The sequence below is a fragment of the Notechis scutatus genome, chromosome 13 (assembly GCF_049901735.1).
Source record: "Notechis scutatus isolate UNSWTSFEM ecotype Mainland chromosome 13, rNotScu1.2, whole genome shotgun sequence".
Classification (NCBI taxonomy): Eukaryota; Metazoa; Chordata; class Lepidosauria; order Squamata; family Elapidae; genus Notechis; species Notechis scutatus.
This window is the reverse complement of record NC_142021.1, coordinates 8,284,557-8,307,832: the sequence shown is the minus strand read 5'-3', so window position 1 is coordinate 8,307,832 and position 23,276 is coordinate 8,284,557. Positions and strand designations below refer to the sequence as shown.

General features: G+C 46.0%; 1 protein-coding gene across 20 annotated transcripts in view; it reads left to right on the top strand.

The window, feature by feature from the left end:
• Positions 1-23,276, top strand: part of FBRSL1 (fibrosin like 1) — a 520,677-nt gene that overhangs the window by 439,526 nt on the left and 57,875 nt on the right. For all 20 annotated transcript variants that reach the window (XM_087942881.1, XM_087942869.1, XM_087942865.1 and 17 more), the window contains one exon: positions 10,971-11,016. In XM_087942881.1, the coding sequence (XP_087799007.1) occupies positions 10,971-11,016 (46 nt within the window). The remainder of the gene's footprint in view (positions 1-10,970; positions 11,017-23,276) is intronic.

Genomic DNA, 23,276 nt, shown 5'->3' with positions numbered 1-23,276 from the left:
TAGTGTGTGGTCAGCTCAACGTGATGTGTGTCGGAGGCACCCGTGGTGGGCCGGGTGGGGCTGGGGGGGATCCTCCTGCAGACATTTCATGACCCAACTAGGTAACAGCATCAGTGCTAAGAGAGAGGGAGGTGTGGAGGGAGGAGGACTCTGGGGTCCTTGGTGCTCTCTGAACTTGGTGGTTTTCTTGCAGATGTTTCAAGACCGTATTAGGTAACATCATCAGTGCTAGGAGGGAGTGGAGAAGGTGGTGGTGGTGATGGAGGAAGAGGAGGAGGGCTGTGGGGTCCTTGGTGCTCTCTGAACTTGGTTGTTTTCTTGCAGACTTTTCATGACCCAACTAGGTAATATCATCAGTAATTATAAGTGGGTAGCAAGGACCTTGCACTTAGAAAAATAGAAAGAGAAATCAAATAGCTGCTAGATTTAGATGACATCTTTAGGAGCTGAAAATTGATTTCTTGGGATTGATCTCCATCCACCACCAGTCAACCAAACTGATGCGGACTCACCCTGTAGTTTCAGTAGCTGTTGGTTGGCTTGATCCATAGTCTTCCTGGATCTAGACCAATCCTTCAACCATTATTCTATCTACGCTACAAAAAACACTAGTCTATCCACACAGCAACTTTCTCCAACTCTGACGCTCTTTAAATCTGTTAGAGGACGATTCCAGTTCCCTTGGCCAGCAGAGTTGATTAAGGACTATGAATTGGGGAGATCATCAAGAGATCAGGTTGAAGACAGTGTTTTTCACAAGAACGTTCTGTACGTTCATAAAGAACAATTAATCAGTGGGAACAAATTGCCTCCAGAAGTTGTGAATGTTCCAACACTGGAGGCTTTTAAGAAGAGATTGGAGAACCATCTGTCTGAAATGATGTACAGACTCCTGCTGGAGCACGGGGGTTGGACTGCAAGACCTCCCAACTTCACTCTCTTCCAGCTCTGTTATTTTGTTATAGCAAGGACATAACCTGCATCCGCTCACAAAGAAGCACTTGCGAAAGCATCCTTAAAAAGATGAAAGGACTATTCAGAGCCAATCATTGGTTTAATCAAAGGTGTCCTCTTTTTGTAAGCTTCTCTGGCATTAGTATGCGTCCTTTGTTGGGAAAGGAAGGGGGGGAGGAAGAGGCGGATTTGCTAAAGTAGAACTGTTTTGTTCATCTCAGGCTCTTCAGCATGCCAAATATTTATCATCCCAGGGGCCAAAGTGTCAGACAACTGGTTTGGAAGAGAAGGTTAGCATCGTGAGGTCCAGATTGTTAATTATCATTTGTTAGCTGTCAATAATCTTCCTTGCCTTGTCCTTTACTCCACACTCTTCTTCCTGGCTGTCTGCTTCTCTCTTCTTATCTTTGCTACGGTTTCTTTGACTTGGCCGTTCCCCCTGCCCTGACTTCCTTTTGTACACCATCCGCAACCCCCCAGAGAAATTTCTTCCTCAGCTAGCAGAGATAAAAGTCCCCTCTCCCGCCGCCTTTTTGTGATTCATCAGTTCTCAGGCAGCCTCGATAGGGTGTTAATTTGTAAACTCCGTGGACAGGCAGCCTGTGATAAGTCGCAACAGCTGCTCGCATGTCCACCCTGGGAGATGGCCCAGATAAGCCTCGGAGACTGCCAAAAGTACATGGGAGTAATGGAGTAGAAAGGACACAAACACCGAGGAAATTGGAGATAGATAGGTAGATGGTAGACAGGTAGGTGATAGAGCGATAGATAGAGCGATAGATAGATAGAAGATATAGGTAGATGATTGATATAGAGATATTGAGATAGGTAGGTAGGTAGGTAGGTAGATATGTAGGTAGGTAGGTAGGTAGATAGGTAAAAGATAGATAGGTAGATGATAGAGTGATAGAGCGATAGATAGAAGATATAGATAGATGGTTGATATAAAGATATTGAGATAGATAGGAAGGTAGGTAGATATGTAGGTAGGTAGGTGGGTAGGTAAGTAGATAGGTAAAAGATAGATAGGTAGATGATAGAGTGTTAGAGTAATAGATAGATAGAAGATTAGATAGATGGTTGATATAAAGATATTGAGATAGATAGGAAGGTAGGTAGATATGTAGGTAGGTAGGTGGGTAGGTAAGTAGATAGGTAAAAGATAGATAGGTAGATGATAGAGTGTTAGAGTAATAGATAGATAGAAGATATAGATAGATGATTGATATAAAGATATTGATAGGTAGGTAGGTAGATATGTGTTTGTGTGTGTGTGTACACTGTTCAATTGAAGATGGAATTATATTAAAAAATAAAAATAATTTTTTTTTAAAAAAAGGAAGTTACTTGGATAAAGCCGTGAAATCTTTCAAACCAAAAGAAGGAAAGAACTCCAGTTGCCATGACTCAACTCCCAGACCATTCCATCATGTTCTTCCTGGCTGAGGTGGGACTTGAACTCATGGACTCCCGCTTTCTAGCCTGGTGCCTTAACCACTAGACCAGAGGCTTCCAAACCCGGCAACTTTTAAGACTTGTGGACTTCCAACTCCCAGAATTCCTCAGCCAACGAAGCTGACATGACAGCCGGGCAGGGGTGGGAGTCAAAAATCCCAGCCACCGGTTCACTGCCCAGTTGCTGGGTGGGTGTGGTCTGCCGGTACTTCCGGGAGGGGCTCTTTTTGGCCTTCCCAAGAGTCCGGAGGCTTCCCTCGGGCCTCTGGGAGGACGAAGAGAACTCCCCCCCAGGCTCTGTAGGCCCTCCGGAAGCCAGAAACAGGCCCATTTCCAGACTTCCGGAATTCCCGTTTTTCCCCCTCCCTGAGCCTCCGTACCAACTCTGCATCGAAAATGGGCCGCATGGAGAGACTGGAGAGGGGCAGGTGGGCCCAGCTGGGCCCAGCTGGTTGGTTCAAATACCAGTTCGGGGAAACCAGATGCAAATTTAACATCCAGTTCGCCCGAACCGATTCAAACCAGTAGAATCCCACCTCTGCAGCCAGGGGAATTCTGGGGAGTTGGAAGTCCGCAGGTCTTAAAGTTGCCAAGTTTGGAGACCTACCCTAGACCCAACTGATACGGGCAGCTTGCATTCCAGGGCACATCACTTGCTGTGTTCTTGTTGGCTTAGTGGGAATTGAAGCAGCTGCAGAATTAGGTGGCCTTGTCCGTGAGAGCGGGATGAAAAATATGAAATAAAACTGACAGTTACGCTGCAAGGACCCTGATTCCATCCATTGCAGGAGAAATGACTCGCTGTTGGCTCCTTTTCCATTCTTCCTCCCCTCCCGCCACTTCTTCATCTTTTGCCAAGTCTTGCCTGGCAGGCCGTTACAATGATAAAATGCAGGTTCCTGGCAAACATCATAAGAAGGAGTTTGTTCCGACAGGCCAAATCCCAGTTGCCTTCCCCAGTGGTTGAGCTCTCTTCCTTTGCTCCACCAAAACAGAGACCCGGGGTGTGAACGGATGACTGCATCCGTTGGGTAAGGAGGGTTGCACTAGAGAAAGGAGCACATTTGGGTGAGAGAGAGAAAATGAATGGAAAGGTGAGAATCTTTGTTTAAATTGTTGTGTGCCAGAGCATTTTGCTATTGTCTTTTGTCAGCTCGAGACCCAAAGCTCCCGTCCTCTCCTCATCTCCTGCCAACCTAGCAGTTTGAAAGCATGTGAATGCAAGTAGATAAATAGGTACCACTTTAATGGGAAAGAACAGCACTCTGTGCCCTTTGACGTATAATCATGTCGGCCATATGACCCCAAAAGCATCTTCAGACAATGCTTGGCTAGGAAAGGGAAATTGAGCACGATTCCCTAGAGTCAGATGTGATTGGACAGGGGAAAGTATCCTATCCTATTCTAATTATATTCTATCCTATCCTATCTCCATCTATTCATCTATCTATCCATCCGTCCACCCACCCACCATTCCATCCATCCATCTATTGCTATCCAACTAGGTTATGCAGCCATTATCCATCCATCTATCTATCATCTATCTATCTATCCACCCATCCATCCACTCACCCACCAACCCACCATTCATTCATCCATCCATCCATCCATCCATCTATTGCTATCCAACTAAGTTATCCAGCCATTATCTATCTATCTGTCTATCATCTATCTATCTATCCATCCGTCCACCCACCCACCATTCCATCCATCCATCTATTGGTATCCAACTAGGTTATGCAGCCATTATCCATCCATCTATCTATCATCTATCTATCTATCCACCCATCCATCCACTCACCAACCAACCCACCATTCCATCCATCCATCCATCCATCTATTGCTATCCAACTAAGTTATCTAGCCATTATCTATCTATCTTTCTATCTATCATCATCATCTATCCATCTAATTTATCATCGTCTACCTATCTACCTATTTATTCATCCATCCAGCTATTCATTTGCTGTATCTCCCCATCCCTCCTTGTCTATCTGTCTGTCCATCCTTCCACCCATCCGTTTTTCCTTAAAATGTTTTTAGGCTGAACGAAACACCATAGATTTTTTTTCTCTCCCTCTCTCTCTCTCTCTCTCTCTTTTAATGGATAATTGGTTGTCAGTTCTGGTTGCTGAGAAAACCTTGAGCAATTAATTTGAGCCATGCTGGATTTCAGCTGGGAAAGGTAGACTGATGAAAGTGACCAGCATGCAACTAGGATGTTCTACTACCGGTGTATCAGAGGCAGGGAAGTACGTATTTTAAGAGCCCCACTTCATAGTCCTGGTAAACTCTTGAGGCTTTTGCATTTACAGTATCTACCCTGAAAGTTAAAACAGGTATTAAAGATAACTATTAAGGGCTGAGCTGGGAAGTTCTGGTACAGGTAGAGTCCTCAACTTACAACAGTTCATTTAGTGACCCTTCAAAGTTACAACAGCACTGAAAAAAAGTCACTCTTAACAACCATTGCAGCCTCCTCATCGTCACGCGATCAAAATCCAGTCACTTGGCAACTGACTCATACTTAGGACGGTTTCCAGCGTCCCGGGGTCACGCAATCCCCTTTGGCGACCCATCCTTCCTTAATGGGGAAGTCCAATTCACTTAACAACTGTGTTATTCATTTAACAACTGCATGGATTCACTTAACAATGGTGGCCCGAAAGGTCGTAGCATCCTGGTGCAAAATTTACTTCGCCGATATTTCACTTAGCAACAAAAGCCCTGGGCTCGGTTGTGGTTGTAAGTTGAGGACTATCTGTACTTTCTCTTCCCCCCCCCACCCCTCCCCCCCGCCCCTCCCCCCAGGGACTTAAGGAAAGAAGGTAGAGCCAGAATTTTACCACAGGCAGTCCTCGGCTTATGACCACAATTGAATCCAGAATTTCCATTGGCTAACCAAGGCAGTTGTTAAGTGAAGGTAGGAAAAGAAGGAAAGAAAGAAAAGAGGAAGGTGGGGGTAGGCAGGGAGGGAGGGAGGGAGGTAAAATAATCTATTTTAGGGAGGGAGGAGAGGAGAGGAGAAGAGAAAAGAGAAGGATGGATAGATGGACAGAACAGAGGGGAGGGGAGGGGACCGTAGAGGAAAGGATGGAGAAGAGGTGGATGGATGGAGAGGAAGGAGAAAAGAGATGGATGGATGGAAGGAAGAAGAGGAAGGAGAAAAGAGATTGATTAATGGAAGGAAGGAAGGAAGGAAGGAAGGAAGGAAGGAGAGGAGAGGAAGGATGGATTAATGGATGAGGAGAAAGGAGAGGAAGGGAAGGAAGAAGGAAGGAGGAAGGAGAAAGGAGAGATGAAAGAAAGAAGAGAAAGGAGAAAAGAGATGGATGGATGGAAGGAGGGAAGGAGAGGAAGGAGATGGAAGAGAGGATTGAAGGAAGGAAGGAAGGAAGGAGAGGAGATGGATTAATGGATGGAAGAAAGGAGAGGAAGGAGAAAAGAGATGGAAGAAAGGAAGAAGAGAAAGGAGAAAAGAGATGGATGGATGGAAGGAGAGGAAGGAGAAAAGAGATGGATTGAAGGAAGGAAGGAAGGAAGGAGAGGAGATGGATTAATGGATGGAAGAAAGGAGAGGAAGGAGAAAAGAGATGGAAGAAAGGAAGAAGAGAAAGGAGAAAAGAGATGGATGGATGGAAGGAGGGAAGGAGAGGAAGGAGAAAAGAGATGGATTGAAGGAAGGAGAGGAGATGGATTAATGGGTGGAAGAAAGGAGAGGAAGGAGAAAAGAGATTGAAGGAAGGAAGGAAGGAGAGAGAGAGAGAGAGAGAGAAATCCACTTCTTCATTTGGCCACAGTTGCCTGAAAACCCTTACCCCGCCATGACTGGAGTGAATGTGGCCTGCTGTGATCGGGCGCAGAGACCCACAGATAGAGGCAGCTTTGATTTTGGCGAAAGATTTGACTCACCATCTGGGTTTCTCCGTAATGGAAGCGTGCGCTGCTGTCTCCAATGCCTATTTAATCGCGGCAGAGCGATTATCCGACAGGCATCCTTCCGCATTACTGGCATTCAAGCTTTCTCCGCAGGGCTGATAATGATCATTTTTCGGGGTCAGCTTTTATCTGCGTCGCTTTCACCGCTCGGCTAATATTCCCGCGGAATGCCCAAATCCCCTCCCAATGCCACAATTTCGCTCGTGGCTAGCCGACAAAGCCTCTCTCGCTCGTGGGCCTTTTAGTTTCGCTCATCCCCCTTAAATCCTTTCCTCGAAAGACTCCAAGGCTCGAGATTGTGGGGGTCTTGTTTTAATTCGGGCGCGACCAACCGAGCAATCGCGCAATTCCAGTAGTAGACGAACCTACTAAGAGAAGAGATGCCGGGCGCCCCATAACACCGCGGGTCTGGTTTGACTGGGTTGCACGGCCAGAGGGAAAAGGGGTGGAAGGAAATGGATGATGGGGTGAGCCAAGGCAGCTTGCGGCTTGAGAGGGAGGGGCATGGAGGGCACCCCATTTCTCCGTTCTGTGACACAAACTCCTGCAAGTAAGGGGGGGTCCAAGGAAATGAGAGGGAAGCAGCCAGGTGGGATTCTCCCTAGATCATTGGTTAGATCAGTGGTTAGAATGCAGTACTTGGCCCTAGTCCCTGCTCACTTCAGGAGTTCAATCCTGACCGGCTCAAGGTTGACTCAGCCTTCCCTCCTTCCGAGGTGGGTAAAATGAGGAGCCAGATTATTGGGGGCTGATTCTGTAAATCACTTAGAGAGGGCTGGAAAGCCATCGTATAGCAATATATAAGTCTAAGTGCTATTGCTATTGGTTTATGACTCTCTCCATTCAAGTCAGTTTTTCCTCCTTGGTTCATCGAGAAGAATTCTGGGCTTTTCGGGAGGGAGGGACGGAGGGAGGAAAGGAGGAAGGAAGGAAGGACGGACAGTGAGGGAAGGACAAAAAAGGAGGGAGGGAAGAAGGACAGAGAAAGAAGGAAGGATTGAAGGAAGGAAGGAAGGACAGAAGAAGGAAGGAAGGAAGGAAGGACAGAGAAAGAGGAAGGAAGGGCAGAGAAGAAAAGGAAGGAAGGACAGAGAAGGAGGGAAGGACATGGAAGGAAGGACAAACAGTGAGGGAAGGACAGTGAAAGGGAGGGAGGGAGGATAAAGAAAGGAAGGAAGGACAGAAGAAGGAAGGAAGGAGGAAGAAGGAAGGGACAGAGAAGAAAAGGAAAGGAAAGAAGGAAGGAAGGACAGAGAAGGAGGGAAGGAAATCTGAAATTTACCACTTTACAGCATACTGAGAAACCATCCTGCCAAGCACAGTGTTTGATATGTTAGCTGGCACGGCAGGGTCCGCCATGAAACAAAATCTTGGCACAGAGAAATGCCTGCCTGCCCTCCCTTTTTCACTCCTTCCGCAAGAGGTGATTTAAGCATTATAACCTCAAGCGAGGAGCCCTTCCCTCTCTCCAAAGCATTTCGGGTGGAGGGGGCTTTATTTGGCCCAGCGAGCAGAGATCATAATAACCCTGATGGAAAACAAGGCTCCAAATTTGTGTCCTTCCCCTTCTTTCACGTTCCTTGTTTTCGCACCCGGAAGGTACAACCTCTTGCCCTGAAGAATGGCTCTGACAGATGGTCTTTTTCTCTCTCTCTCTCTCTCTCTCTCTCTCTCTCTCTCTCTCTCTCTCTCTCTCTCTCTCTCTCTCTCTCTCTCTCTCTCTCTTTTTTTTTTTTGCAAAAGAAAATCCGGTTCCAAAGGCCGAAGGAAAACCAGAATAGAACATTTCCCCCCCTTGATTCCTGCAAATCTCCTGGGTCACAGCCCAGAACTGTTAGCCTGTCTGGTTAACATTTCTCCGAGTGTTTATCCCATTTCCTCTGCCTATGAAATATGCCTCCGCTCTAGAGTCATTCATAAAGCCCATCACCACACACCAGCGAGGCCGGAATAAAACCAGGGATGTCGGGAAGGGGAAACCACCCCAGTTTAGCCATAAGTTTGGCTTCTCGTGTTTATTTTATTTATGGCGAAGCTCGTTTCTCTCCTTGTGGATATTTCGACTGCAATTCTGGGGCGACGAAATAAATCTACGTCGAACTGTAGTCATTCTGAGCTCTGAAGATAGACCAGTGGTGGGATTCAAAAAATTTTTACTATCGGTTCTGTGGGAGTGGCTTGGTGGGAGTGGCAAGGGAAGGATACTGGAAAATCGCCATTCCCTCTCCACCCCACTAACCTGCTTTCCAGCTCCGTTTTCCTGTGCAGGGCAACCAAAGGGGACCCAGCCAATCAGCTGTGGGCGTGGCTTGGTGGGTGTGGTGTTCTGTGGGCGTGGCTTGGTGGGCGTGACAGGGGAAGGTTACTGCAAAATCCCCATTCCCTCCCCACCCCACTAACCTGCTTTCCAGCTCCGTTCTCCTGGGCAGGACAACCAAAGAAGACCCAGCCAATCAGCTGGGACTCAATGGGAGGCAGAGAAGAGATGGGGGCGGGGGCAGTCAGAGGCGGTATTGGCCGGTTCTTCTGAACTACTCAAAATTTCCGCTACCGGTTCTCCAAAACCAATCAGAACCGGCTGAATACCAGCTCTGCGACACTCCCTTTGGATGGCGATGCTGCTCCAGGCAGTCCTCAACTTACAGTCATTCATTTAGTGACTGTCCAAAGTTACAGCAGCCCTGAAAACAAAAAAAAATTGTTGATGACTTCTTTTTCACGCTTGCGACCGTTTGCAGCCTCCCCGTCGTCCTACGTGATTCAGATGCTCAAACATCCGACTCACATTTATGACGGTTGCAGTGTCCCTGGGGGTCGTGTCCTCCCCTTTTTGTCGAGCAAAGTCAACGGGGGAGGCCCAATTCGCTTCGCAACCGTGTTACCAACTTAACAACTGCAGGGATTCGCTTAACGAACGTGGCACGAAAGGCCGTCAAATGGGGCGCAGAGCCCACTTAACGTCTGTCTCGCTCAGCGACATAAATTCAGTGGCTCGGTTGTGGTCGTACATCAAGGGCTACCAACGGGGTCCTTTTCTAGAATAGGGCAGCCCTCCACGCCCCCTTCCCCCCAATTAAAGTCGATTTCCTGCTTTATTTCTCGTTTGGATGTTCTACTTTGCATAGGGCCGTGTGCCAGTTGCTCTTCTGGTCTTTGTGGGCACCAGAGCCCCAGAAAATGGCCCGAAAAACATCCAAAACACAGGCCGTTTTTCAGGCCTTTTTCAGGCAGTTTTTGGCCTGAAAAATGGTCCAAAAATGGCCCCCAAAATGCCCTGAAAACAGCCCCCCAAATGGCAAAAAACACCAGGCGTGCACACATCGGTCAGTCGGTCAGCGCTCCGTTATGCACTTGGTGCCGGAAAGGTTCGCCACCACTGGCATAGGGGAATCAAGCTTTATAAATTAGATTTCTGAGAAACTCTTATGCAGATAGATGGGTTGGGTTGTTTTTTCTTCTTCTCTCGACTGTATGTTATTGACATTCTGGACCGAAACTGAATATCCCTGATTAACCACAAGTCTGTTTACAGGGTTTAGGTTAATTGGATTTCTTAACAACTTCCTAGGGCTGAAAACGTAGCATGGATGGGGTTTCCAAAAAAAAAAAAAAAGCAGAATGCTGCCTGGATATATAAACAGGAGGAAACCGTTTTACATAATAATCGGATTAGCCAAGAGCAGGTATAATCGGCTGCAGTTGTGCGGTCCCTCACAAAACCAAATGGCAGTGGACCTTTGATAGATGCGTCACTTGCAGTTTCTAAGAAGACAGATAAAAGTTTTAGGCAGGATCTGTGCAGGTGGTCCTCGATTTAATGACAGTTCGTTTAGTGGTGGTTCAAAGTTACCACAGGACTGGAAAAAATGGTGACTTGGGGGCCATTTTTTCAGACTTGCAAACCATTGCAGCAGCATCTTCTTCTTTTAAAGACCCCATAATCCCTGGCGGAGTGGAGCTTGGTCAACTGAATGGAGCTAGCAGAGTGCTTACTGGCCAGATGCCCTTCCTGTCACCGACGCGGAATTTTATTCAACAGATAAAATTCTCATTATGCCCAGAGAGAGAAATTATCCTGCCTCTACCTAGGATCGAACTCACAGCCTCCTGATTGGTGAGGCGAGAGCTCTACCTGTAAGGCCACCACGCCACTCCAAAAAACGTTGCAGCGTCACCGGGCTCAAATTCAGTTGCTTGGCAACTGACTCATATTTATGACGGTTGCAGGCTCATGTGATCCCATTTTACGACCTTCTGGCAAGCAACGCGGAAGGCTGGTTCACTGAACAGCCTTGTTGCTAACTGCAGGGATCCACTTAACAGCCGTGGCAAGAAAGGTAGCAAAACGTGGCAGAATTTATTTACCAACTGCCTCGCTTAACCATGAAAACGTTGTCCTAAGTCGAGGACTTCCCCACATTCTCTAAGCCTTGGTTTTGAGTGCCGTTCCGTCTTCTCCCCGTTCTCTCTCTCTCTCTCTCTTTTCATCTTTCCTCTATAATGTTATAATATTGCCTGTCCTCCAAATGTGATGCGCAACTAAAGCCATCAGTCTCAACCTTTTCTTCTGTCGTGACCGTTGGAAAAATACTGAAGCCTCTTTCTCTGGTTGTGTCTTTCAGGCATCGGAAGGTTCCGAGAAGCTGTTCACCCCTCCAGCAACGAAAGGTAGGTCACAATGGAAAAAAATACCTCTTTGGTTAAACTTCTAATCGTGCTTTTTCCCAGAGCTGGGAACCTAGAAGATATCCTGGCCATCAACCCTCAAGAAATCTCCCCTGTAGAAGTCTTATGGTTTCTGCCCACCCCACTGTGTAGACCAAGCCAAGAAATCAACGCCATCCGAAGACTAAAATCACTTTTATTGATGTTGGCTATAATAAGCAGAATCTTTGAAGTCCCCACCCCCACCCCTTATACTCATATTAATTAGGGGGTGTCTGCCTCGGTGTTTGCTCATGCCTTCTTCGTGTTTTGGACTTCAATCGTGTACTTCACCTTGTCACTCTGGTAACAGATCTGGTCTATCTGTCAAGGTTATCTTCTTTCCTTTCTGTATTTTTCACCTGTTTTGTCTAGACGCTTCAATTGCTTTAGAGATTCTTATGTATGATAAAATGGGTTGTTTCCTTCCTTCCATCCATCTCTTTTCTCCTTCCTCTCCTTCCATCCTACCTTCCGTCCATCCATCCATCTCTTCTTCCTCTCTCCTGTCTCTTCTCCTCTCCTCTTTTCCTTCCATCCGTCCATCTATCCATCTTTCTCCTCTCCTCTCCTCCCTCCCTCCCTAAAATACATTGTTTTACCTACCTACCTACCTACCTACCAGTCTGCCTGCCTACCTTTCCTTCCTTCCTTCCTTCCTTCCTTCCTTCCTTCCTTCCTTCCTTCCTTCCTTATATGAAGATTGAATCTTGATGGTCTTTTCTTTCTCTTTCTTTCTTTCTTTCTTTCTTTCTTTCTTTCTCTTTCTTTCTTTCTTTCTTTCTTTCTTTCTTTTCTTTCTTTCTTTCTTTCTTTCTTTCTTTCTTTCTTTCTTTCTTTTCTTTCTTTCTTTCTTTCTTTCTTTCTGGAACATCCTTATTTCATTGCTAAATCACCTGTAACATTTACTGAGATTAGTTGTTGTGTTTATGATGGATGAAAAGCTACACAGCAATTATTTATTGGGTTTCCACTCTGGTGAGCCCTTTCATTCACCTGTTTTACATCCAGGGGGGGTACTGGACTTGACCAGCTAATTTTCATCCAGTTTATAAGTCACAAAATACTGTTACAGTTTAGAAAACAGAAAACTCTCTCCTCTTGAGCATGGAAGTTCATGTCCTTGACTCTTGATACTTTCATCCATCCGTCATTGTTTTTGATCATTTCCTAGTCTTTGGCACATGATGGTTTCAGTCTGCCCTGGCATGCTGTTGCATTTCCACGCAGCTGTGCATTCAGATGGACTATATATACTTCATTAGACCATCATGTAGTTCATTAAGCTTATTATCCATCCTGATCACCACAAGAGGACAATTGGTAAGAGGCCTGGAGACCAAAACGTATGAAGAACGGTTGGAGGATTTGGGTTTGGCTTGTCTAGAGAAAAGAAGGACTAAGAGGAACTAAGAGCGGCAAATCCCACCTCTGACTGGCCCCGCCAACCCCATCTATTCCCTGCCTCCCATTGAGTCCCAGCTGATTGGCTGGGTCTTCTTTGGTTGCCCTGCACAGGAGAACGGAGCTGGAAAGCAGGTTTGCAGGGTGGGGAGGGAAGGGGGATTTTGCAGCATCCTTTCCCTGCCACGCCCACCAGGTGACGCCTACAGAACCGGTAGTAAACAAATGTGAATCCCACCACTGGTGCCTTTAGTCTCTCGTCAGTAAAAATTCAACTTATACAGGCCAGAAATGCCAACAGCTGATGGAGAAGAGCAATTTATAGCCTTAATCTCAACCAGAGCGGAGTATTGTCTGAAACAAGCAGGCAAGACCCAACCCATTACCAGCTAAGCATGTCCATGGCTGAGCCAACCTCCCCAAACCCCTCCAACAGTATTGGGGTGAAAAGTTGAGCTATAAAGCTCTCAAGAGTCCTCTAGTGAGCAATCGGCTCTTATTTTAAAGTTATTGGGGTACCCGCGTAGCATTTCCCCCATCGCCGGGCTCAAAATAAATTGAAGCAATACTGTGGGAGATAGGAAGTATTTAATTATTTACTTGGGCATTACAGACTGAAATTGCTTTTTGATTTAATGCATCCAAAGGCAGGCCCATGTTTTTCAGAGGAGAGAGAGAGAGAAAAGAGAGAGAGAGAGAGAGAGAGAGAGAGAGAGAGAGAGAGAGAGAGAGAGAGAGAGAGAGAGAGAGAGAAATTGTAGCATCTCCCCAAATTATTCTCGGAGGCATAAATGTCTCCGCAGAGTGCCTTTTTTTTTTTTTTTTTGAAGATTTGGTCAATTTCGTGGAAATAGTTTACATTTTAAATGTGGCCCTGTTAAATATTATAGAAGTCTTAACAGCACACCAGATCTTCAAGGATAAAAGAGAACGAGCCTTCAAAACAAATAAATTTGTCTTGCCGGCATAAATGTTGTATAAAGATGATTTGTTTTCTTTAATTATATAGTCGATTGTCAGGGAAGGGGGGAGAGAGAGAGAGAAAGAGAGAGAAAGAAAGAGGGGGGGGGGGAATATATAACCAACATGCTCAGCTCTACCTCAGCAGCCAAGTTTTAAATTTGCAGTTTGGAAAGAAAGTCAATTAAAAGAAGCTATAGGGTTAGGTGGAAAGGCGTTTCAATAAATAACTCCAACCCTCAACTAATAACAATTTACATTACCTTGAGCTACAGGGGTTTTTGGAGAAGAAAAAAATCAAATTAACTTTTTCCCCGGCTTTGTTTACCTCTCCCTCTCGTTTGGCTTTATAAATATTCATGCCTAACGAGGCTCTGCTGTTTTTAACCAAATTTGGATTTTTAAAGAGCCCTCTGCAGCGAAAAGCGGTCAAACTGGAACCGAACCGGGTTCTCTCGGTTTGGTTAGCACGTTTGAAAATGTGTTTTGATGGGCTCAGGTTTGGTTTCGGTGCCGAGTTAACCGGGCTCCACCGATATTTAACCACCGTTCAGGAGCCCCTGGAAAATGGTGGTGTTTTTTTTTTACAGCGTGCGTAAAAAGCTAATATAATCCTTGGTGGTATAAACAGGCATCAAATCAAAATTGCGTGAAGTATTAGTACCGCTTTATAAAGCCTTAGTAAGGCCATCCCTGGAATGTGGCGTCCAGTTTTGGTCACCACGTTGGTTGAGACTTTTGGAAAAAGGGCAAAGAAGAGCAACTAAGGTTATTAAAGGCCTGGAGACAAAAATATATGAAGAATGGCTGCAGGAATTGGCTGTGGCCAATCTAGAGAAAATAGAAATAGAATAACAGAGTTGGAAGGGACCTTGGAGGTCTTCTAGTCCAACCCCCTGCTTAGGCAAGAAACCCTACACCACTTCAGACAAATGGTTATCCAATATCTTCTTTAAACATTTTCCAGTGTTGCAGCATTTACAACTTCTGGAGGGAATTTGTTCCACTGGTTAATTGTTCTGACTGTCGGGAAATATCTCCTTAGTTCTAAGTTGCATCTCTCCTGGATTAGTTTCCACCCATTGCTTCTTGTCCTGCCTTCAGGTGCTTTGGAAAATAGCTTGACTCCCTCTTCTTTGTGGCAGCCTCTGAGATATTGGAATACATGATCATGGGAATGATGCAAAAGTCATAACTGTGAAAAACAGTGACAAGTCAAATTTTTCAGCACCGTTGTAACTTTGTATGGTCACTAAACAAAATGTTGCAGATCGAAAACTCCCTGTATTTATCCCAATTCCCTTCTCCTTCTTTTTCTCCTTCCCCTTCAATCTCTCACCTCCAGGACCTAACCAGGTTGGTTGGACTCTGGCTAGTTTCCTGGGGTCAGCCAACTTGCGCTCGCCAACGAAAGCCAGAAATCCACCAGCTCTGGTTTGTGGTGTGTATGATGAGCAAAGTTGCATCCATTTTTACCTGTCTGTGGAGATTCTCAGTCTGTTGAGGTTTGCCGGCAGCCTGCGGAGACGGCAGCAGAGTAGGACAGTGGGGAGGAACAGGGACCAGTCTGGGGAGGACTCGGACAAGGGTCCTGCGTCTGATACAGAGATGTGGCCAGGGCCATCTGGGAGTTATGTGCTGACTCCAGAGCCTCCAGTGTCTGGCAGCAGCGAGGCAGAGGGACAGGGGGACCCTGTTCCCAGTCTGCATGTGCGCAGAGCTGCCAGAAGGTAAGAACAGTTAAGACAAAAGGGGCAACTCGGGAGTAAGGCTTGGAGGCCATTGGCCCCTCCCATAAGACATGATGGAGGGTCAAAGGGACAGGAATCTTTGCAGGAAGCAACTTGGTTCTTACTGGTCAGTTTGAAACCTGAAGCTCGGTGTCATGCCCTTGGTAGAGTCGACTCTGAGGGAGAGGAGGAACAGCTGACAGGGAGTGGAGGTGTGGCTCCAGAGGTTGTGAGGAAGCTGGGGATGGGCAGAGGCCAGCTGGGCAGTCAGAGAAAGAACCAGGCCCATCCCCTCTTCATCCTAGGACACGCAGGGAGGAACAGAGAAGGAAACAACTTGGCTTACGAGAGAGGAAGCGGCCATGATCCCCCTCATTGGTTGCAGCTGGGGAGAATAGGATATAAGAGAGACCGTTAAAACACAGCGTTGCTAGAAGCAAAGTGTTTTTTATTTTGGGCTGAAGTTATCTTGGTTGGCGTCCTTCCAACAGACTGTGCCTTGTTATCTCCTTGAAGTTATCCTGGTCCGTTGTTGAAATTCCTTCATTGTAGTTTGTTTTGGTTTTTTATTTCACCTTTATCTGCTCATTGAGTTCAGATTGTACTGTTTTCTTTTGAAGACTATTTTTGAATAAGTTTAATCTCCAACTGAGAATTATTGAACAGTGGGGCCAAGTTGGAGGCATTAAAGGACATTTATGTATGTTTTGGATTTTGTTACGTTTGTGTTACACTCCGGGTCATCACTCTCGGTGTTGAATTTGTGTTCTGTTTTGGCCTCATACAACTAATTGGAAATTTAGTTGTTGGCAGCATTTCAAAAAAGATAAAGGTGCATGCTTATCAGACTTATCCTGAAGGACTTTGGCAAACTTCCATGGGACTGTTTACAAACTGTTTCAGACTCATTACGGGCTGCGAATGACTAAAATTCACAGCCTTTGAAATAAAACTAAAAGGGTTTTGGGACTAACGTGTGTTTGTGAGTGTCTCCATAAGCCTCAGTCAGAACACAGTCTTCCATGTCACGATTGTCCCAAAGAAGCTTCTGAAGAAGCAGCGAAACGTCTTCAAGGGAAAAAATAAAAGAAAGTCCAGTTGCCTTTTGGGGAAGAAAAAAAAACACACCTTGGGGGCATCCATTCTTACAGGTCTGGAGGTGAGCTGGAGAGTTTAGCACAGCCTCTGCCGTACAAGCACAACTTCTGCCTGCAAACTTGGTAACAAAACAGTCTTTGGTTGATCCCAGGAGGGTTGTTGTTGTTGTTTTTTGCACACTCGTGTTTCCGTAACTCCTTTTTTTTTTTTTTTTAGTTAAATACCATCTGAACATCCTTCCTCTCGCTTTCCTCACCTTGCATCTCCTGTTTCAGAAATAAAATAAAAAAATAAAAAAGGAGCTTTTGACAAGTTATCAATATTAATCTGTCCAGCGTTGTGTAAATGGCCCATTAGGGATTCAGCCAGCAAGAGCCTCAACCCCCCCACTTCTTAGTTCAGGTCACCGGTATAATAGAGGCCAGAGCAGCAATTGACAAGTAATTTGACAAGTCAGCGGGTGGGTGGGTGGGGGACCTTTTGGGGGGTGCTTGGACATGCAGAAGGAGAGGCTTTAGCTTGACCCAAGAGGTCGCCGTGTGTTTCCTTTTGTTCGGTCAATGAAAGTGATCAATGCGGGGGCTGACGGGCTCTTTAATTGCAGAGGAGGGGGGGGGGGGCTTTCTCCCTTTTGTCTGCATCCTTGCCCTGCTGGGGGGGAATCTGAATTTGTGGTCTTTCCAGTTTGTTCCCCCCTCTTCCTCGTGGCAGGGAGGTCGGCCTGAGTAGAGAGAAGACTGTTAACAAGAGGCTGTTCGTCCCTTCTCCCCCACCTGCCCCACCGATCCACAAGCCTTCTCTCTACCCACCACCACATACACTTTCCCCCTCCCCTCCCCTCCCCTCCCCTCCCTGGGGTCATGGGGCGCTCCGCTGATGAGCAGGAAACGTGCTCGCCCAATCAATCCATGCAGCGAGCGGTAATAGTTCATTCTCCACAGCAATCCCAGGGTTGACATGTGGTATGTTTCAGTAATTGATTTTTATATTAGCTTCATTTTGAGATGTGTAAATCCTTATATTGCTCACAGCAGCCTATCTTGTCCTAACCGAGCATAGGAGAGCGGATCGTCAGGGACATCACTCAGGCTCTGACAGGCTTTGCATTTCGTATCCATCTCTGTCGGCCTGCCTGCCTGCCTGCCTGCCTGCCTGCCTATCTATCTATCTATCTATCTATCTATCTATCTATCTCTGTCTGTCTGTCTGTCTGTCTGTCTGTCTGTCTGTCTGTCTATCTATCTATCTATCTATCCATTCCTACCTATGGTATCTCTATCTATCTATCTATCTATCTATCTATCTATCTATCTATCTATCTATCTATCTATGTCTAGCTCTATTTATCTAGCGATCTCTGTCTGTCTGTCCATCCATCCATCCATCCATCCATCCATCCATCTATCTATCTATCCCCACTTATCTATGGTATCTCTAGCTGTCTAGCTATCTATCTCTGTCTAGCTCTATTTATCTAGCGATCTCTGTCTGTCTGTCTATCCATCCATCCATCTATCTATCCCCACTTATCTATGGTATCTCTAGCTGTCTAGCTATCTATCTCTGTCTAGCTCTATTTATCTAGCTATCTCTGTCTGTCTGTTTATTTGTTTGTCTATCTATCTATCCATCCATCCATCCCCACCTATCTACGGTATCTCTAGCTAGCCAGCTTCTCTCTGTCTAGCTCTATTTATCTATCTCTGTCTATCTGTCCATCTATCTATCTGTCTGTCTATCCATGCCACTTATCTATGGTATCTCTAACAAACTATCTCTGTCCATTTCTTATTTATCTATCTAGTTATCTATCTCTGTCTAGCTCTATTTATCTATCTATCTTTGTCTGTCTATCTATCTATCTATCTATCTATCTATCTATCTATCTATCTATCTATCTATCTGTCTAATCATTTATCTACTTAGGTACCCACCTATTTATCTCTATCTACTTATCTCTATCTACTGATCTCTATTTATCTGACTATCTCTTGTCGTCTGTTTGAGTCTGTCTATATCGATTTATCTCTGTCTTCTATCTCTCTTATCTATCTAGCTGTCATAACCATCTATCTGTCTTTGTCTGTCTGTCTCTGTGTCTTTTTATCATATCTGTCAATCTATCTCTCTCTGTTTATCATATCTGTCAATCTACCTCCCTCCCTCCCTTCCCTACTAACTTTTATCTACACACACACACACACACACACACACACACACACACACACACACACACACACACCATCCTTTAGATCAGGGGTGTCAAACTGGCAGTCCAGTCCATGGGCCGGATGCATCATGCCCAACCTGGCTTCGCAAAGGCAAAAAACGTCGCAATATGTCATGTGACGTCATGTGACGCGATCGAGTTAGACACCCATGCTTTAGATCATACTGGAAATCCCTTAAAAATAAGACCGTGTCAGCAGGGCTGATGATCCCAAAGAAATTGGGATTTGATGAGATAGCTGCCTTGTTTTTAAACATCATTATTGAAAGCCACACACAGTCACTTTACTATAAGACGGGCAGCAGGATGGAATGTAGTAAGGAGCCCGATCCCCGGGAGGAAGAGGGGGTGCATTCCAGAGGACGGAGAGGCAACTCAGCCCAGATATTATTATGTGTGTGAGAGAAGAAGGGTGAAGACAGCCTCTCCCTTATAGTTCCCGCAGAGAGCATATAGATGCAAAGAGCAGAGTGCTTCAGTTTGGCAAGATTCTGTCTGTAAGCGTGGAGCGCTAAAGAACCCGGCTTGGAAGAGTCATCCATATACATACACATTGCCAGACACTTGCATTTTGATCATGTCACCATGGAGGTGCTGCAGCCATCATAACTGCCAGGATTGTCCCAAGTCACTTTGTTCGGCAGTCATTAAACCAAACGGTTGCAAGTTGAGGATTATTATCCCTACTTTAGCTTTCCAGCATGAAATAACCAAATCTTGAAAAGCTGACACTCAAGCCGTGTTCCACAAATGATCCGTCTGGCTCCTTCGTCCAAGAATTGGCACTGCCTCTTCCCCTGTTCCCAGCGTCAAGGCGCTTTCCGCTCTTCCGCATAGAAAACCACAGGCCCTGTGTGCACGTGTGATGTGTGTATCTGTGTGTGTATGTGTGTGTCAGAGAGAGAAATTTCCAACTTCCTTACACACACACACACACATATCTCCCTTCCACTGCCGAAAAAAGCCCACAAGCCGTCTATTCAATAATTAACGTCCCCATTGGGACACCACGAATCAAAAGCTGTTATGTCCCAAAGTTTACTCTGGCTCCGAATGGCATGGTTTGACTGTATATTCTGGCACCTCGGAGCGGGATTTCACCCCCCAACTTTGGATTCCCTGTGATTATCCCCTCTCCAAGATGGACTGAGAAGTGGTGTTCCCAGCCTGGCAGGGGTTGGGGCTGTTATTTCAGACCAGGAACGATGGGGAGAGGAGAGCAAAGGAGAGGAACAACCCGTTACTTGATCTATGTTTATTTTTCATGGATGCTGCCCCAAACGTAACATTACAGCAGCCAACGCTGGAGGGCTGGAGGGCGGTGGCTCCTTTAAGGAGTAATTGTGCCCACACAGCCTCTTCCCTCTACTTGACTTTAATGAATGCCTAGGTTGTGTTTGCTCGCCAGCTCCGGTGGCTTAAGTAAAATATACAGAAGGCCTTGGAGGGAGAGAGATCAGGAAGACCTCTGTTGGCCTGGAGAAAGGAAGAGGAAAAAGACAATCCAGACTTCATTTGGGCAGTAATTAATTTCACATGTGGCCTCCCTGGTCGATGGCTTCTTTGGGCTGGAGAAATGTGGGAGGTGAGCAGGGACGGGCACGCCACTGCGGCTCCGTGTGGCATGTAAGCACCATGCTCTGGCTTGTGACTTCCGTCGCGCCTGCAAAGATGGGTTCTTGAGCGGTGGTTGCAAGGCATAAGTAGCCAGAAGCCTGCCTTGAGTCCAAAGCACGGAGTTTATTATTCCTACCTCTAGACCAGACGTTAGTCAGCTCACGGTCCAAATTAACTGGCAATAGATGAGGGTCAGTGGAACTCGATTCAATTCTATTCAGAATAACAGAGTTGGAAGGGAACTTGGAGGTCTTCTAGTCCAACCCCCTGTTTAGCCAGGAAACCCTGCACCACTTCAGACAAATGGCTGCCCAATCTCTTCTTAAATACCCCCCAGTGTTGGAGACCCCCAACTCCTGATGTTCCACTGGTTAATTGTCCTCACTGTTAGAAAGTTTTTCCTGAATTCCAGGTTGCCTCTCTCCTTGATTAGTTTCCATCTGTTGTTTCTTGTCCTGCCTTCTTTTGCTTTGAAGAATAATTTGACCCCACCCTCATCTTTGGGGCAGCCCCTCAAATACTGGAATACTGCTTTCATGTCCCCTCTAGTCCTCGTAATTCACGGGGGTCTGGACTTGGGTGCTTCTGGGAATTGAAGTCCACCCATCTTCATGTTGAGAAACCCTGACATAGACCCAGAAAAAGCTTTTGTCCGCGCTGCTATATTTTGCAGAATCTCATCCTTTCCGTTCAAAATCTGGTTCTCTTGACTCCACCTATAGGAACATCTCAGAACATAATGAAAAGAAGCTGTAGCTGAAATAAACCGCCTTTGAAATGCCACATAATGACTCAGTTTCCTCATAATGCAAACTGCAGCATGCTGTAAATTCTCTTTTAATGTCCAAAAGAACCAGCCTATATGTCATCTGGGTTCTCCCTCCCCCCCCCAAGGAGTGGAAGTAAAATAACTTTGGTGTTTCTGCCATGTTTAAACCAAAATGTAATGCCTTCGCCCCCAACAGCTGGTCCTACTTAAAACTCAGCACTTAAGTGCTCACCAGTCTTATTACATGGAAATTATCATCTTAAGCCCTCTCGGGGAGTTTGTAACAACCGCTTTTCCAGGGTCCATCTTTTCATCCAAAATAAACAAATGGGCATCCATTTGCTGGGTGGTGCATTCTCTGCGTCGACTTTAACCAGGAACCCGATAGTTACACAGGGGATGCCAATGCGGCTGCTGTTTTGCTTGGTTTACCAGTTGGAGAGTCGTCCAACTCGGCTGGAGGACCCACCTACTCGTACTTCAAACCCTGTCATTTGGGGTTCGCGAGAAAGATTGTTTGTTGTGGCTGTTGCTAGAACGAAACGCTTGCAGATTTTGATGGGAAAGGACCGCCGACAGGCCGACGTGTTGCACTAGATCAGGCGTGTCAAATTCAAGGCCTTTAGGGTGCTTAAATCTGGCCCACAGGGCTCTGGCAGAGCAGGAGGCCGTCACAGCCAAAAACGGAGCTCGGGAGCCCGTTTTCGCTGGCAGAGCGCTTGGGCCAATACCGGTGCCCCCAACATGAGTGATATTGATCTGGCCATGCCCACTGCACCTCCCCAAGATCAAGCACAACCCTGATGGGGTCCTCAGTGAGTTTGACACCCCTGCACTAGATGACGAGCTGAAGAATGTAATCCAGATTTTTGAGAGGCATTCGGAGGGTTAGACAGGATCATCTACGATGGAAGAGTAACTCAAGGTGTAACTCTGAGCTTGATGGTTTGCTTGCAGATGTTTCATTACCCATCTAGGTAACGTCATCAGTGTCAGAAGTGGGATTTGCAGAGAGAAGAATTGTAGGGGCCTTGGTGCTCTGTGATCTTGGTTCTTTCCTTGCAGGTGTTTCATCACCCAACAAGGGAACATCATCACTTCAGAAGGGAGTTGAGTTTGTGGAAATGAGGGAGAGGAGGGGGGAGGACTCTGTGGTCTTTGGTGCTCTGTGAGCGTGGTTGTTTTCTTGGGAGATGTTTCATTACCCAACTAGGAAACTATATCAGTCGAGAAGGGAGTTGGGTTTACAACTTCACATATGAACAAATCACCCAAGGGTTTCATATGTAGCTTTTTCAAGATTCAAGAACCTTGCAAGTCTGAAAGTACAATTCTCCCTCTGTCTCTTTTGCAGCCTGAGACACTTGGGAACCCTACTAAGCCTCTTGCCTTACCCTGTATCCAACCGTGGGCCAGGTTGTCTCTTCTCTGACCCCTGGCTGTGGCGCTTCGTCCAAACTCCCAGGTCCTTTCCCATATACCATTTCAACCTTAAAGCCAGGAATTCTTCCCGATGGCGGATTGAATTTTTTGGTTGCCATAGGAACAGGCTTCAAGGGGCACGCTGGCCATTTCCTGTCTGGTGCTAGAAAGACCAACTTACACTTCCCCTTTGAGGGGTAATCTTCCAGGTTGTTTTTTAAATGCTTGCGTTCATGTCTGAGAATCTCAGAGGATTTTTCCGCAGAGATACGAGATGGAAAGTACAAGCCCTCGACTTCCTCCTCATACCATGCCTATGGATGTTGCAGACATTTTGATGTGACTGATTTGTGTATAGAACAACAGGGTTGGAAGGGACCTTGGAGGTCTTCCAGTCTAACCTCCTGATTAGGCAGGAAACCTTACACCCATTTCAGACAAATTGTTCTCCAATCTCTTCTTTCAAACTTTCGGTATTGGAGCATTCACAACTTCTGGAGGCAAGTTGTTCCACTGGCTAATTGTTCTCACTGTCAGGAAATTCCTCCTTAGTTCCAGGTTGCTTCTCTCCTTGATTAGTTACCATCTGTTGTTTCTTTTCTTGCCTTCAGTTGCTTTGGTGAATAGCTTGACTCCCCCTTCTTTGGGGGCAGCCCCTGAGATATTGGAAGACTGCTCTCATGGTCCTTCTCTTCACTAGACTAGCCATGTCCAGTTCCTGCAACCGTCGTATGTTTTAGCCTCCAGGCCTTTGATCATCTTAGATAGATTCAGAATAACAGAGTTAGAAGGGAACTTAAAGCTCATCTAGTCCAACTTACTGCTCAGGCAGGAAACTCCATACCATTCCAGATAAATGGTTGTCCAATTTTTTCTTTAAAATCTCCACAGTTGGAGCACCCACAACTTCCAAAGGCAACTTCTGTTCCATCGGTTGATTGATTCTCACTGTCAGAAAATGTCTTCTTATTTTCAGGTTGAATCTCTCCTTGAT